Consider the following 18,721-nt stretch of genomic DNA (forward strand, 5'->3'; position numbering starts at 1 on the left):
TTTATATTTTTAATGTTTTGAGGTACCATACTATATACAAGTAGACTGTCTTCTTTTAGTTATTGGGTTTCCTTGAGAAAAACTGTTTTTAACCAATATTGTAACTAATATTAAAATCACATCTTTTATAATGAATAATGTCTGTAAAATATGAAAGTCAATTAATATTTATATATAAAATTAGGCAACTGAAACTAGAACTTACAAAGAATTTGTTAAGTTCTGATTGCATCTCAGTTTCAATGTTATAATGTTGAAGTCTTCTAATGTTGATTCATTATTAAGAATCTGGACTTTCATTGGCAAGAGCTTCTTTCAAAATATTTATGATATATTTCAAGCAGTTAACCAGCATATTTAAATTGTAATGTTCTGGTCCTAATATTCCATCTGCATGCTATACTTGATGAACAATGAAATCTATTCTGATAGTTAAGTAGCTCATTGTGCATATTTTTATGTCTTCAATTTCCAGCTACTTTATTTATGGACTTTAACTGGTGACAAAAAAAAATGGTTCAAAAAAAGTATCAGCTTCAAAACTGACGAATGTGCAGCAAAAGATTATGAAAACATGCAGTGTTTTTTAAATTAAATTAACAACAGTAAATAGAAAAATGTAACTAACGTATTACCAGTTTGTGCCATAAATTTAGCAGCATCAGCTTGTTCCTGAGGGACCCTTTTCTCATGAACAGATCGAGGTCGCTGACTTTTAATTGTATGATCTCCCATCATTCCAAATTCTAAAGACAGAATAAAGGTACATGAAAGCTTGTGTGCAGACATTTCTCAAAAGTTACATTACTGACTCATGCAATATGTTCCTACACATACCTAGAGGCTCCTGATTAGCTTTACATTTACTTCATTTGCTAGACTGATCTCCTTCAAATAGATCTAATCTCAATGTCAGCAGAATTTCAAACATGAACATATTTCAAGAAACAACAGAAACATCCATTGTAATGGCATATATCAGAGTGTAAACCAGTTAAATTAATGGAGACACTGTGCTATTGGGGATATCATTTTAAAGCAATGCATCATATAAATACAACCCACCATTAAATATTGCTGTTCAGTGATAGAAATTTGATTATCTTACAGGATGTTTCCTTCTCTGAACATTAATCAACCTGCCAGATTTGTCAGCATCTTTCTTTGAGTATGGAACCAGTGTCACACACTGCTTTATTTACAGAGGAGAAAAGTGAATTAATGAATATTATATTATTTACAGTGGTTCTTTCCCCACAGGTATGGAGGTGCTTGGTGCATTCAGAAGCTTAAGGGAAATGGAGGTCAGGGTAACTTATCAATCCTTCCTGAGTGATACAAACCCCATTGTATTTTCATCCCACCTCCGTGCACATCTCTTCCTATGCCAAATATAAGACATGTTCCTCTCCTTTCAGTTTATAACTCATCTGGGGTATAGAATCACTGAAGTCTTCTGTCACCAAATTATGTGGCTGCACAGGTTCTAGGCTAGGGAATGGGGAAAATCAGTACTATTTCAATGAAACATATTTTCCTTTATGGTAGGAGACAGATTGGCTGCTCATCAGATTGGCCCTTCTGTTCAGCCTCCCTTTGGAGAATAACCTCATGTATATAGAACTTTCAAAGGAGGCTATGCTTTATGCTCATGCAGTTGTTAGAAATCTATTTTAGTATTTCTAACATTTCAAACAATTTCAACAAGATTATGACAAAATCTCATAAGGGATAGGCCAGAGGAAAAGAAGTAGGAGTTATTTTGCTTGTATAAAAATGTATGGAGAACACACTTTTATTTATGGTAAAGGGAATTGGGTTCAGCATATTATAACATAATGCAAAAGGGTTCTTAAGTTAAAACTCCAGCACTGAGAATTTCAGTAACTTAGAAGAGAATGATTTCATAAGCCTCAGATTTACTCTTATCATCAATTCTGGATAAACTTTAAAAGAAAATACAAAACATTCCTGTCTCTAAACCATTTTTTTTCAGAGGATGTTTTAATACTTACCCTTCATTCTAAACTATAACTTTTTACCACCTCAAATTTGACCCATTGTGATCAGGTTTATATGGAAGTAAAGTCCTCAGCCATATCCAGCCTTATTTGACATATCCACATTAACAGGGAAAATTTAGCTTCATTTAGAGGAAAATATAATGAGATAATGAAATCCCTTCTCTCCCTCCCCCCACTTTAGACCTGGGGCAGAAATAATATTGGCATGGTCATGTCATGATTCTGATACAAAACAATTGTGGGCTTGGTGCATTTGTTCAATTTCAGTGGAAAGTTTCAATTGTAAAACTCATTACAACTTTCCAATCATTATCAACACCGTTTCTGCACATGGCCTAACCTAATATTTTACTACAAGAGCAAGAATAAGACAAATCCCATTTCGTGGTATTGGCAAGAAATTATTTATACATAGAAAAAAAAAAGAGTGAGGAAAATATAAAATCCTGACGATTTCATTAGGCAATATGATTTTATAGATGTAAATTTTTGTTTAATCTTTTTTGTAAGAAAATACATTTCATGCAAAATACAAACTTGGTAAGATTAATAAATGTAGAGGAATTTAAATTCAGCAAGTTGTTCTGCTACCTCAGTACAGACCTTTCAATTTACACTCTACAATGTGTATTTCAAAGGAGTAGTGTGTTTATAAAAAAACTTGTATTAGCTTCACACTCTGTAAAATAAAAATGTTATGTAAAATTAAGAAAAATATTTAGTACAAAAGAATGAAGATATCAAATAGAAAATAATTTAGTATTAGTTTTGATGAATTGCAAGCATCTTATCTGGAAAGTCACTTTTATACTACTCTTCTAAATTGTATTAAAATACATACACATATAAAATGTACATATATTCACATATATGTAATCTTTGGACAATTTAAAAAAAAACAAAGACTGAGTATGCATTTATAGAATAGCTTAGCAATTTTATTTGAAAATATTTATGTATAGAGGATGGCTATTCTCACATAAAAAGAAATGGGAATGATAATTATTCTAGGATTATTTCTTAACTAATTTCCATCATTACCCTGATTTAATGAAAGCCTATTTTTCTTTTCAATAACGAATAAAACAAGGTATTTTTAGGAAAAAATTAGGACATATGCAAAAACCATTATATAACAACAACAGTTGTGATGATGATGCTGATGATGCTGATGATAAATAACCTTAGATTTGCATAGGATTTCCCCTAACAAAGTGCTTTCCATTGAATATTCCTTTAGGTAGCAAGAACAAGGGGAAAAGGTAATCCTAAACTATGGCACAATTTTGACAAGATAAATGATTAGAGAATCCTTTGATTAAAATGTAATAATTTAAAATTTTAATTTTTGATGAATTTTTGAATTTTAAAAATAGACTCCAGAATTTCAAATATCTCATTATGCATTCTTGCCTAAAACACAATATTAGAAATCTTTGCAGAAAGTTATCATATAATTCAGATATTAAGATTCTGATGTTAGTCACTACTGCTTATCATTGATGTACATGATATGTATTCATAAGTTGAGAATATCAGTTTTATCAGTTTTCATTTAGTATCAGCTTTATTAGATATTTAATATATAAATAAGGACCTCTACTTTCTTTTTACTATTTACACTTAATCAGTTACATAATAATATTTAGTCTTTGTCTCTAAATCTCTGTAAGAAGCTTTTTCATAAGTGGATACTCCATTTTCTTGTGTTTGACTTTTTAACTTTGCATTTGTAGAAAATTACTTTTTATAAGTTTAAAAAACTTATTAATAATTATACTGTTTAAATCCTATTTTAGGCATTCTGTATCCAGAATGTCACCTCATCTCAAAACTCTCCAGAAATATGGGAAATGACTATGAGGAATCTTAGGTTTTCCCTATGTCTTAGATCAATCCAAAGCTTTCTTATTTTGGTTTATGACACCCAGGACTGGTTTAGGGTCTACTCAAACTTGTGTTTTGGGTTGTCTTCAGGTGATTTGTATGTGTCTTGTGTGTGAAATCTTTGTCAGATGATTTGTATGTGAATCATGCTGTGTGACTCATGTGTATATCTTTGTAAAATGATTCATGTGTAACTGGGTCTGGAAAACTTTGCCAAATTTTATATGATGCAAATATTCCAGAACCTGGAGAGAGAAAGATATACCTCTCTGGTGTTTTCCCTCTCTCTTTCTCTCCCACCCACCCTCAATGGCCTAATAAATTTCTTTTGAAAACTCTCAGATTTGGGGATGTGTTTTCTTGAATACCACATTATCTCTTTGTAATCCTCATTACCATTTATTTTAAGTGTGTTGCATTATTTTATTAATTAGTGTGACAACTTGTTAGACATTTTGTTTGCATATATTTTGTTTTCTTTTTCAATTTCATATAATACTGTTTTAAAAACTCTTTGAACCAACAGCTTTTTTGGGGGTAATGCTTTTAAAGTATAGTTGCAACAAGGGAATTAATAGATCAAAGAGTGATCATTTATTTGATTTTTCTAAATACTATCAGATAGCCCTCCCAAAAGATTCCACAATTTACAATTCCATTAGCAATTACTGAATGTGTCTATTTACAACCTCATCAGTGTTGAGTTTTATGACAAGGCCATTTAGGAAGTATGTGAGGTGGTACCTCAAAAAAAATTTTTTTATACTTGCATCTCTTTAATAATGAAGTGAGGCCAACTATTTTCCTCAAACAATTATTAACAAATTGTGGTTTATGTTTTCTTTTTTTGAAAACTATCCAATAAAAAAAACTGTCCAATCAAATCCTTTACTCATTTATGCATTATAGCTTGGGGCTACCACTATTACTTTTTAACAGTTCCTTATATATTTAGATGTCAAAATTTTATGTTAATAGTAATAATAGCAGCTATGATTTACATAGCACTTTAAATAAGTTTTGCAATGTAATTTATAAATACATATCAGTCATACTTGTCATAAATATTTTTGTAGCCTATTGTCTTTTTACTTGAATTATTACAGAAAAATGTAATATTAATATTCCATGCACAAACCTCTTGATGAGATTTCTTGCTGCTTTTCCTAGAATAACAATTTAAAAACTCACCTCTTACAGAAAAACCTTCAAGCATGAATGGGATTAACTACCTAACATATAAATCAAATAAAATTGTATCATCTAAAATTGTATTTTTGAAATATAACTTTTTTGCACTGTTTTGTAAAGAAAAAAAGTATTGCATTGTTCTAATATTCCAGACTTAAGAACACCATACAGTGTTTGAAGTGAACTGTGAAAAATATATTATTGGGCTTCTGTCAGTGTTTACTGAAGTGAAACATTTATGGAGGGGCAAATTAACTTAAAAGAACTATTTCCAATGCCAAGATTTCATTACAAACACAGTGGATAGCAAATGCATCTCCTGATACTGTTTTTCCTTTTGTTTTTATTTTTTTTCCCTTTGAGAATGACAGTGACATCCTTTATCAACTCTTCATTTATAATAAAACTTTGAAAGGTAACAATTATACCTTTCTGGGGGAAAAGCAAGTCAATATTTTCTTGCTTTGCTTTTCTTAAATAGCAGATTTATGCTGAATTTTGGCTATACTGATTCTAACATGACTAAAGAGCTTTAAGATGTAGTGGTCTCATCTCTGGTTAGAACCGATTCATTAATTAAAACAGGAGCAAAACATAACCAAATTAAAAGTTTGACAATTTTGCTGATAGAAATGCAAGCTGAATTAAGAAATGATATTAAAACAATGAGTATGTAAATTTACAATGCACTTCTAATCTTTTTTTAAATTTTTTTTTTTTTTTGCTAACCAAGTGCTTCTTTATTGAGAGCAATACTTTTTGAGGTAGTCAAGAGCAGAACAGACACCTGAGCAAAAGCAGACGACTCAGAAAGACAGGGGAAGGCCAGTGGGGGGGCGGGGCGGGGGAGCGGGCGATGCCATGCCGTCAGTGCCGAGCCCCGCAGAGGTCTCCCGACAGAATTGCCTCCCCAGGTCTGCAGAGGAAGGGACCAGCCCTACAAAGCACACCATGTTCAGGGCTAAACTGCTGATCAGTGTGGGGAGACTGGACTTACTCAGAACAAGGGATTGAAATGAGTGAGTGAGAAAGGACACATTTTTAAAAAAGCAACATCAACATAAAAACTACACACAAAAAGATTCCAAAGGGGGCACAGAAACCAACTGGACAATGCTGTTCCTACTTGGTTAAATACACGATTTTAAAAAACTGTTTCCAACCCAAGCTCACAGTTTTTGGGTTTGAATGTGAGAGTGTTTGTTAAGTTAGAAAAGTCGAGGGGGTGAGGACAAGTGGACAGGCCTGCTGCGGCCACCGAGGCAGGGGGCAGCAAGGCCCCTCCTGCAAGCTATGATCACGGAGGTGCTGGGAATCAGGCAGATGCAGGTTGGAACGTTCCACCATGCCGCAGGTTATGGCCTGTCCTGTTAACAGGGAAATGCACTTCTAATCTATGGGTAATACAAATACAGCCATAGGGATAATGCCAATTACAAAATGGATAAATGACCAAAGGATTTTAACAAATTTGGAAACCTAAATTGTTAATAATAAAATGCTTGGGCTTACTTCATCATTAAAGTGATTTTTTTTAAATGAGGCATCACCTCATGCTTCACAGACATGGCAAAAATTCATGAAACTGAAAACTAGAAAAATAGATCAGAAAGAAATAGATACCCTGAGCTGGTGCAGGGGATAGAGCACTGGCCTTGGAACCTGAAGTTTAAATTTGGCCTTAGACACTTGACAATTACTAGCTGCATGACCCTGAGCAAGTCACTTAACCCCTATTTCCTTACCAAGAAAAAAAAATAAATAGATACCCTCTGAGTACTAGTGGAATTATAAAGTTGTAGCATTTTTTAGAGATCAATCTGACAGTGTGAAGGAAAAAATACAGTGACATTTCCAATTATTATATGTCAATGATATAAATATAATTGTGAGTAAATAACTATAATACTACATAAAACCCTAAATTTGTAGTAGTATTTTTTTCCTGAAGGGATATTTGGTAACTTTAAAGAATATCTAATGACCTTAAGTGGTTCCCATCAGAGAATAATCTTTTGAATAAAATGTAACATTAACATTCTCATCCAATATTGATTCTTAGATATTGCTAAATGTAGTAACCATTACATGTTAATTTATAAAAGGTAAATACTTTTAAGTAATGTTAATTTATTTTAACTGGCCAAAAAATTATTTTCATAATTTGTCACTGTCTCTATAATCTCTTAGGAGTACAGACACTGGCAAATACAAAAAATAAAACCATTTTTGATTCATTGTTGTCAGTTGACTTGGAGTTGAGAAAACTTTGTGTGAAAAGATGGAATTTAAATTTAAAGATTTAAATGAGTTATTTTTTTAATAATACGTATTTTGAGAAAGCCACAGTAACACCAAAATATCTATTTGCCTTTGTGGCATATCACTTAAATGTAATTATGAGGCATGTGTAACTTTCCTTCAGTTTATCTTCTGCAAAGCTGCCAATTTACTCTTCCTCAAGCACAGTTAGGATACCACAATCCCTTCATGAAACATTTGCAAAAGCTCTCATTGCATATAAGAGAAAATCCTCTAGATTCCTCATCCTTTCATTCAAGCCCCTTTTCCTTCTTATTCTAGCCATTTACAAATATTTCTAAAATGAAACTTCTGCATATGCAATTCTTTCTTGTCAGATTAAACTATATACAGTTCAGTTCTTCAAATAGGCCTTGAACTTTCCTAGCTCTGAAGTTTTGTGTGTGTCCTCTCTGCCTCTGTCCTCTCCATTTGTCTCTACCTGTCAAAGAACCATTCTTTATGGCCTAGTTCAAATGGTACCATTTCTACAAAACCTTCCCACAAGTCATTTCCTCTCCTTTAAATGCCTATGGCATTTTATACTGTTCTGATCCTTTTCTTCAATTATGTCTCTTTCCCTCTATTCTTTTACCAGACTATAAACTTCTTGAGGGTAGGAATTATGCCTCAGAACTCATGGTACCCCATACAACAACAACACTGTATACTATATATTGTAAATGCTCAATAAATATTTCATGAAAGGAGAGATGATTAAATAAATGGAAGTTGCATTGAACATTAACTTTCTATGTGACCTCTTAGATTGGGTCTTCCTAAATATCTTTTGTTTGTAAACTGTGATGGCTACAAAATATATATTTTTTAATCTGGATATTATGATAGTAATCATTATCAGAAGTTTTATTTGTAATACACTTACCTAAAACAATCATAAAGTGTAATCAAGGAAAGACTATCTTTAGAAATTAAAGGAAGAACAGCCCACTATGAACTTCCACCGAAGGAAATGAATAGCTAACTTCTTTCTGATTAGTTTAAGATTTTATTTAGTATTACATATCATTTTAATTCAGATTCCTTTCTTTCTTCCACCACACACATGTATTTTTTTATGCTTTTGTGAAATTTTTGGAATAACTCACATTAGGATGGAGTGAAAATGTCTGAGAAGAATATATATATTCTAAGCTAAATAAGAAGGAACTTAATGCAGCATTTGACTTAAGCCAACAGCAAAGGATTTAAAGAAAATATCTGGATAGGTCAGTGATATGACCTGATGAGTATTATTTACATTGCAACAATAAAAAAAAAACTTGCACTTGAATAGTATTTCATATCCATATATTTAGTCTAACAGCTCCCCAAAATCAGTCTGCATGGCCAACTGCTAGTGGATGTCCTATTAGCATTTCAAATTAAACATATCCACAATAAATCTTGTTATCTTCCCTTCTAAATCTAATTCTCTTCTAAACCTCCTGGTTTCTAGTGAGAGCAGTACAGCTACCAGTCACACAGGCAAATTACTTCAAAATTATCTTTGAATCTCAATTTTCTCTAAAAACCCCATTCAATGAATGAATGAATGAATCAATTAATCAATCACAAGCATTTACTAAGTAAATATTATGTACCAGGCACTATTGAAAATTCTAGGAGTACAAATATAAAAAATGGAATTTATATTCTAAATAGAGAGACAACAAATACATATATTAGCATATAAAGAGTAAATGGAAATAAATAAAAGGTAGGGAAAGAGAGAACTAACAAGGAATTCAAGAAAAGCTTTTATGTTGGGATTATTGAGCTGTATCTGGAAGAAGAGAGAGATTCTTTGAGAAAAAGGTAAACATGAGTATATGCCAGCTATGGAGGATAGCCAGTGCAAAGTCACAGTTAGCTGAGATGGAATGACATGTGTAAGGAACAAAGAGAAGGCAAATATGGCTAGACTGCAAAGTGCAGAAAGGGGAGTAATGCACAATCAGTCAGAAAAGATAGGTTGGGCCAAGGCTGTAAAGAGCTTTAAAAGCTCAACAGAATTTATATTTTATCCGAGATAGATTCAGAACCACTGGAGTTTATTGAGTAGTTGAATAACATAGTCATGGCTGTACTCAAGGAAAATTATTTTGGTAACAGTCTGGGGTATAGATGGGAGTAAAGACAGATAAGACAGGGAGATTAATCAGGAGGGCATTTCATTGTTTTGGATAAGAGGTGATAAAGGTCCTAATCAAGGTGATATCTATATGCCTAGAGAAAGGTGTGAGATAAGAGAGATGTCGTGAAAGCAGAAATGGAAAGATTTGGCAACTGAAGAGATAATTGGGGGACAGAATAAGGAGTGGAGGAACCTGCTGAGGTAACAAACATGGGGGGCTGGGAGAAAGACAATGCTTTTGAGAGGAATTTTGGAAGAGGAGTGGATTTGGTATGTTTAGGACATATTTTGTATGCAATATTTCTGAGACATTCTATTTGAAATGCCTCATAGGACATTGGTAATACATGCCTCAAACCCAATGGAGAAATTACGGCTAGACATATAGATTTATGAATAAAGGAATAATAAAATGGTACACTCAATTGCGAAGGTGTATTTACTCAACCTCCACAGCACCTCTGACATTATTCCCCATATATCCCCTGACAAAGTCACCTCTCTAGTTCATACATTCATCATTTCTTTCCTCAATTGTTGTATCTGTATAACTTATCTACATGTTTCCTATCTTCAGTTGTGCAAAGCCCAGGTCTGACTATCTCTCTCCTGCCTCTAGCAGGAAACACACACCATTCATTTCAATGTAATGCCATAGTGATGTAAAATCCTTTTCAGAAACTTGGTGCTGAAATGGGCAAAAAGAGTGCTCTCAAGTAAAGGAAAAGATTTAAATAAATTCTTAAAGAATATAAAATATGGCTCCTGTTATAAACAAACATTTGGATTTGTGAAAGGAGGAGGGAGAGAACTTTGATCTAATAAGAAATGCTAAAATATATGCATGAATAAATATAGATTTCAGATGGGTTTGGAGCAATTTTGGTTAAAAATGAGCTATCATATAAATATAAATACCTGAATCATCTTGTGAGTGATATAGGATACCTTGGATGTATATGAACAGTTTGATGGTTTACCAGGTACAGAAAGAACTTTTATTTATTAAAAAACTAGAAAAGCTATGAGTATCTGAAAAAAATAGTTTCAAGGACACAAAACGGTTGAAGGTCCATTTTGGGAACTTAGAAGTATAAGAGAATTATGTGACTTTAGTTCATTTCCATATTCCTATTGTATGACTAAAAAGGATAAAACTTTAAAAATTAGGAATCATATAAATATCTGGAGATTGAGGCAAGATTTTTAAAATGACTCAGTTTCACAGGAAAAAATTGGTGATGGTTGATGGTTAGCTTTTAAGAAAAAGACGAATTACTGAGATGAAGGAGGCTTTCATCTAAGTAATTGAAAGATATAAAATATAGAGGTGGAGACTGAAGAGGAAAGAATGTGGCAAGTAAAGATTGAAGAAGCAGTAGGAGATTGGAAAAAGAGTTGGAGGGATTTGAAGAGACTCCAAGAGCATTAAGGTAATGAAAGATTTCAGCTATAATCCTATATGATTCCTTATGAGCAGATTGAAAGCTACAATTTCAGCTACTGACCTTCAGCACTACCTAAAGGTTAAGAAAAGCAAAACTTCTCAGAAAGTTGAACTTCCTCAGTTATGAGAGGGGAAAAATCAGACAGAAGAAAGACATACATTCTTTGACAGAACTTAAGGAGATGATTAGAATTTTTAAAAAAAGTTAGATATGATAGACGTCTAGAGAAAACTGTATAGGAAAAGAAGGGAGTGCACCTTTTCTCAGCTGTACATGGCACCTTCAACCCCCCAAAAATGTGTGTTAAGATATAGAAACCTCATAACCAAATGCAGAAAAGCAGAAATGTTAAATTTCAGATAGTAATGCAATAAAATTTTATTTAATATGGAGCTCTGAAACATAGATATGGAATTAATTAGAAACTAAATAATTTAATTTCAAAGAATGAGTGAGTCAAAAAAAAAGTTGTAGACTCAATCAATAATTTCATTAAAGAGAATGACAACAATGAGATAGCATACTAAAATTAGTTGGATGGAGCCAAATCAGTACTCAGGGGAAAATTTATTTCTTTAAACATATACATCAACAAAAGAGAGAAATTGCAGATCAATGAATTTGGCACACAACTAAAAATAACTAGACAAAGAAGATATTTAAAATCCCTAATTAAACACCAAAATGAATTCACCTTTTCCATTTTTCATACTGGTAATTTAATTTTCTTCTTCTTTTAATCAAATTAACCAATGGTTTATCTATTTATTGGTTTTTAATAGCATCATCTCCTAGTTTTATTAATTATTTTTTGTTTACTTTCAAGTTTATTCATCTCTACTTTGTGGTTGTTCAGTTGTGTTTCAGTCATATCTGACTCTTCATGACTCCTTTTGGGGTTTTCTTGGCAAAGATATTGGGGTAATTTGCCATTTCCTCCACCAGCTCATTTTACAGATGAAACTGAGGCTAACAGGGTAAAGTGACTTGCCCAGGGTCACACAGCTAGTAAGTGTCCGAGACTAGATTTGAACTCATGGTGAATCTTCTGACTATAGGCCAGATAACATATCAACAGGTGCCCAATATATAATACTTATTCCTATTAAAAACACTAGAAAACAAAGGAATAAATGGAGCCTTTCTTAAAATGATAAGGAGTAGCTGTTTAACACCAAGAGCAAGTGTTATCAGTAATGAGGATAAACTTAAAGCCTTCCCAATAATATCAGGGGTGAACAAGGATGTCCATTATCACCATTATTACTTAATATTGTAAGCAAATGCTAGACATAGCTATAAGACAAGGAAAAAAATTGAAATAATACGAATAGACAATAAGGAAATAAAACTATCACTCCATTAACATGATGTAATAGTATACTTAGGAAACCCTACAGATTCAACTAAAAAACTGGGTGAAACAATTAACAACTTTAGCAAAATTTCAAGATGTAAAATAAATCCACATAAGTCATCAGCATTTCTATATGCTACCAACAAAACCTAGCAACAGATAGAGAGATAAATTAGATTTAAAATAACTGCAGACAATATAAAATACTTTGAGTCTACCTGACAATACAAACCACTGGACTGTATGAACACAATTACAAAATACTTTTCATACAAATAAAAACAGTTCTAAATAATTGGAGAACTATTAATTGCTCATATGAAAGGTGAGAAAATATAATGAAAATGACAATTCAACCTGAATCAATTTATTTGTTCAGTTTCCTAGCAATCAAACTACAAAAGAATTATTTTCTAGAGCTAGAAAAAGAATTAATACAATTCATCTAGAAGAACAAAAGGTCAAGAATATCATAGATATCAACAAATAAAATAGTGTGAAGGAAAGCAGCCTAGCCACATCAGATTTCAAATTCTATTTCAAAATGGTAATCATAAGAACAATTTGGTATTGACTAAGAAAAAAGAGTGGTGGATCAGTAGAATAGTCTAGGTTCAAAATATACAATAGTTAATGACTATAGTAATCTAGTTTTTGTTAGACCCAAAGATCCAAGCTTTGGGGGCAAGAACTCATTATTTGACAAAAATTGATGGTAAAACTAAAAAGCAGTTTGGCCAAAACTAGACATAGACCAACATTTCACACTGTATACCAATATAAAGTCAAAATGGATAAATGATTTAGACATAAAGGGTGATATCAGTAAATTAGAGAAGCATGGGAAATTTTACCTGTTGGATCTATGGATAAGGGAAGAATTTATGACCAAAGAAGAGATAGAAAGGATCATGAGAAGTAAAATGGATAATCTGGATTACATGAGATTAAAAAGGTTTTGCACATATAAAATCAAAAAAGTTAAAATTAGAAGGAAAGCAGGAAATTGGGGAAATTATTTTATAGCCAGTTTGCCGATAAAGACCTTATTTCTTAATATATGGAGAACTAAGTCAAATTTGTAAAATTACTCCATAATTAATGTATGGTCAAATATCTGAACAGGCAGTTTTCAGAAGAAGAAATTAAAGCTATCAATAGACACATAAAAATATTCTATATGACTATTAATGAGAGAAATGAAAATTAAAATAACTTTGAGATAGCATCTCATATCTTTCTTATTGGGTAACATGACAGCTAAGGAAACTATGGGAAAATAGGGACACTAATGCATTGTTGGTGGAAATGTGAACTGGTCCAACCATTCTGGAGAACAATGTGGTACTATGCTCAAAGGGCCATAAACTTGTGCATATCCTTTGATATGCTGCACCCCAAAGGGCTGCATCCCAAAGAGATCAAAGAAAAGGGAAAAAGACCTATATGTACAACAATATTTACAGCAGCTCTTTTTGTGGTGGCAAAAATTTAGAAATTGAGGGAATGCCTATCAATTGGGGAATGGTTGAACAAGTTGTGGTATATGATTGTGATTTAATACGATAGTGCAATAAGATATGATGAGGGAGATGGTTTCAGAAAAAACCTGGAAAGACTTATATGAACTGATACAAAGCAAAGTAAGCAGAACTAGGAGAATATTGTATACTGTAACAGTAATATCATAATAATGATCAAGTGAAAGCCTTAGCTACTCTAATCAATTCAATGATCCAAGATAGTTCCAGAGGATTCATGATGAAAAATGTTATCTACCCTCAGATGGAGAACTGATGAACTCTAAATGAAGAATGAAGCATATTTTTTCACCTTCCTTATTTTTCTTGCTTTTCCCCCCCGCATGCCTAATACAGAAATATATTTTGCATAACTTCATGGGTACCTGGCATCATATTGCTTGCTTTCTCAATGTAAAGGGGATGGGGATCTGGAGGTAGAGAGAGAACTTGGAGCTGAAAATTTTAAAATAAATGTTAAAAATTAAAAAAAATTAATGAATGAGTGAGTAAAAAACAAATTATAGTATTATGAATGTAATGAGATATTATTATGTCATAAGAAATGAGGGGATACTTTCAGATAAACGTAGAAAGACTGAAGCAGAGTGAAGTGAGCAGAACTAGGAGAATAAGAGGTTAAATGATTTGCTCCTGTTCACACAGCTGGTGTCTGAAGCCTGATTTAAATTCAAATCTTCCTAAGTATTAGTCCAATTGTGTATATGGAAAAAGAGGGTCATTTCTTTTTATTGGACCTCATCATGAACCAAATGATGATATTTCCGGGGAATACTCTCAATGGTGTCATAAGACAATAAATAGTGTGTTATTCAGTTACTTTGATACCTCAATGGATCTTATAAATGTGCCTCTTACCTCTAATAAATGATGCAAACCCATCCATGACCCCTTATTCACCACCCATATTCTCCTCTAAATTCTCCATAGGTGGTTCCAATATATTAAATGTTTCCCTAGTTTTCTGAACATTGTGCAGATATCAACAGAACTCAGCTATCCCTTGCTCTTCCCACATGATCAACCACCTTCATTTCTACATATACTTCTCTCTGTTAAAATTCATTATGCTATTTTTCTTTCATTGTTCTTTTTTGCTAATGTGTTATTGAGAAGTTCTTAATATTTAGCTGAATTCATGCAAACTCGGAGATTTTGTCATATAGATTGGTCTGAGTTATTTGACCAACAAACAGCTAATCATTGCAGGCCATTTTCTTTAGAGAAAATACCCTTAGCATTTTATTTATGGAAACTGCTCTCCAATCCCCTCCCATGAAACCAGACATACTTCTAGTGTAGGTTATTTTTGGTACTGGAGGAAATCTTTAGTCTATGAAATCCATTAATTTTCCCTTGTAAATACTACCATTATTAAAAAGAATAGAAGAGAACTAGAAGAAAGCCTATAAAAGTCTAAAATAAGAATCATTATTAAAAAGAAATGCATATCTTTTAGTCAGTGGTATCAGCTTGGGACTATGTACATGTATTTGCATTGGAGAAATTGATATCTGAAAGGTGAAAAAAATATTTCTCTATTCTCTGACAGTCTTATCCCTTGAGGAAGTGAAATTCACCCTGAAACTTGATACATACTTTGCTGGGTGAAATGTGGTCAGAAATTTTAACTTCAGAGTCAAGCTTTTAAGGAATCAAATGTAGTAGGAAGAGTAATAACACCTCGGTTCAAATCCTGATACTGAAACTAAATAGCTATGTAATCTTCAGTAGTCAATTATTTCTCTAATCCTTACTTTTTTCATGTGTAAGATTATCTACTTCACAGCACTGTTGTAAAACTGTAAGATTTTATATGAATGTGAGCTCTTAGGGAAGAGTTTTAGAGCAGCAAGGAAAATAACAGAGAAAGGAATGTGGATAGTACCTAATAGCAATGCAATGGGCATATCTTCCCTACCTTCCTCTCCTGGGTTCTTTTCCCTTTCCTGGAATAATATCTCAAAATTGCTGAAGGAACGGAGACCTTTACTAGATTAGATGTACTTGCTTGAAGGTTGGAAAGAAGAAATGTGATCCTTGGGATCACAGAAAGTATGGTTTGTGCTAAGTCAGAGGTTAATGGAGAGCATGAAACAGCAGAACAGGTGCCAGGTTTCCTTCTTTTCCAGCAGATAGATATTCAGATCTGGGAGCACACAGACTCATTACAAGCAAGACTATCTCATTGACTTAGAAGGTACTTTCTTAGGGTCATGGGCTTTGGGGGAGCAGAGAGGATGGCTCTAGGGCATGGAAGAACATTTTTTTTTCTGGGACAGGGGAGTTTATGGCTGCCTATAACCTTAGAACTTCTTATGCTCCTGGGCCCATGTGCTATATGCTGTGTGAAATTGGATTCTGGAAAGTATAATATGCTTCTCTACTGTTTTATATGCTTGCCTGATAATATGCAATTTAGAATTTCCCATACAGAGAATGTATATAATAGAAGTGTACTTTTAAATTTAAATTTTCCTCTAATTATTCAATGAATATTTTTGTCCTAGATGATGCATATATATATATATACATATATACATAAATATATATATATATATATATACATATGTATACATGTATATATGCATATGTATACATATATACACATACACACACACACATACATATATATTTGATTTACATTTGTGGTTTCATAAGGAAAACCCAGTGAGGAAACTCTGTTTACCAAGGAAGATCAAGTTGTAGTCTTAGAGGGTTGCTGGGGACCTGAGATGCTCATTGTCACACAGCATATGGTACACAGTCGATATGAATTAATGAATGGATGGATGAAAAAAATCATCTGAAAGTCAAGCACTATGCTAGCTCTGGGAATAAATAGGAAAAAAGAGACCATTCCTGCTCTCAAGTATTTGAGTTTAGCTGCAGGAAAGATGGAAATATTCAGTGGTCCTTGGGGTGCATGAGAAGGGTAGAGAGCAAGGTCCAGGATTACTTAGAAGGAAATAGCACATCATATGCCAAGGTCTAACAGTGCAGAGGACATATAGTTAAGGAAAATGATAAGGCCTAATGAGTTAATATCTTAAGTATTAGAGTTAGTTACTCCATACTAATCTAATAAGTGTGAACAAATTTGTGGCTAACCCTGACAGCTGGGAAGGGGCTAATGGGCCCAAAGGTAAAGCAGGGGCCCCCAGGTAACCAGGGTGGAGATGAAAGATTCAACATTCAACTCACAACAGGTATTCAGTATCTGACAGGAGCTACACAGAGGAGGTTGGAACAGGAGAAGAGAAGGGCTACCTTCTCCTTCTCCTCTGCTAGATCCATTTTGATATAGTGTGTCAGGGTGAGGTGGGGGAAAGGAAGGCCCTGGCTGCCTGTGAAATATGAACCAAGATCCTTCCAATTGTGAGGTGAACTTTCTATCTTCTGTTCAACACAGTTTCTCAATTCTAGTGATGCCATTTTGGTCCTCTTTGAACAAAGAACAACAACTAGCTTCTCAATTCTCACTAATAGATACTTAAATACAACTATAAATTCTTCATAATAAATACATAAATGCAATTTTCAATAGTACATACATGAACTCCTGAATTTTTAGGGGGAAATCAGTGTGGATTTGAAGTAATCTCCCAAGACACATTATAGTAAACAGATGAAGAAATACATGTGGCATAAGAACCATTCTCTTCAGTTGGGGAATCATCTTGTACATAGTTCATGAAGGGAATTCAGATATGCTCATAGAATGTCAGTGGTACTGTATCATTGTCTCATGTTCAGAAAGAGGTGAAAATTAGGAGCTCTTTACAGCAAAAAAAAGTTCATGTTTATATGCTGACACGCTTTGATAATGGAACAATCATACTTTTTAATTGACAAGCTGATTCAGCCTCATGGATAACTGTTGTGTTCAAATCTTGCCTCAGGCATTTAGCTGTATGGCCCTGGGCAAGCAATTTAACTTCTGTCTGCTTTAGTTTCTTCATCTAAGAAGGGTTTACTAATAATAGTGCCAATTATTGATAGATTAATAGTAACATCTGTCTCACAGTTTATTATGTAGATCAAATAAAAAAAAGTGTTTTTATTTTTAGAGGTATCTAGGTTGTGCAGTGGATAGAGCACTGATAATCAAGAAGACCTCAGTCTAAATCTGGCCTGAGGCACTTATTAGCCTTGTGACACTAGGTAACTCACTTAAACCTCATTTTGCCTCAGTTTCCTCAATTGTAAAATGAGGATAATGATAACTTCTATCTTTCAGGGTTGTGGTGAGTATTAAATGACAAATTACTTGTAAAAAAACACCTGGCACATAGTAAACACTATATAAATACTTATATTCTTCTCCATTCCAAGTGCTCTAAATCTTTCTTCATTTAAATTTGTTTCCTCTCCACCTCAGAAAAACACTAGTTTTGTTAATTTAATTGCCCTGAAACTTTCCAGCAACACTGATGTTAAAAAAAAAAGGAAGAAAAGCTTCTTCCTTTTCAAAACCATTAGGTATAAGGTTTTCCTCTTTAAAATGAAATAGATCTTTTTCAAAGTCCTGTTTCTTTATCTTATAGAACTGATGAATTCTACCATTCTTTCTTTTTTGAAAATAAGTTTATTATTATTATTTATATCTTTTTTACCATAATTAGCACCATATTTATTTAATTTGCTGTAACTATCACCATAATTTCTTCCATCATACTTTTCTACCATAATTTTTTGAAAATCTTCTCCAATATCTTTCCCCCTCCCCTTCCCAAATAGTCATCTCATATAACAAATGGTATTTTTAAGACAAAAGAGAAAAGAAAAAGAAAAATTCAGCACAACTGATGAATACATCAAAAGTCTAAAATTAT

General features: G+C 33.0%; 1 protein-coding gene across 1 annotated transcript in view; it reads right to left on the minus strand.

Annotated features, from left to right (window-relative positions):
* Window positions 1-18,721, minus strand: part of ADGRB3 (adhesion G protein-coupled receptor B3) — an 888,617-nt gene that overhangs the window by 539,390 nt on the left and 330,506 nt on the right. Inside the window, exon 4 of the mRNA XM_078155299.1 lies at window positions 636-746. Within this exon, the coding sequence (XP_078011425.1) occupies window positions 636-746 (111 nt within the window). The remainder of the gene's footprint in view (window positions 1-635; window positions 747-18,721) is intronic.

The sequence above is a fragment of the Phascolarctos cinereus genome, unplaced genomic scaffold (assembly GCF_003287225.1).
Source record: "Phascolarctos cinereus isolate Bilbo 61053 unplaced genomic scaffold, phaCin_HiC Scaffold_5;HRSCAF=322, whole genome shotgun sequence".
In the NCBI taxonomy this organism is placed as follows: Eukaryota; Metazoa; Chordata; class Mammalia; order Diprotodontia; family Phascolarctidae; genus Phascolarctos; species Phascolarctos cinereus.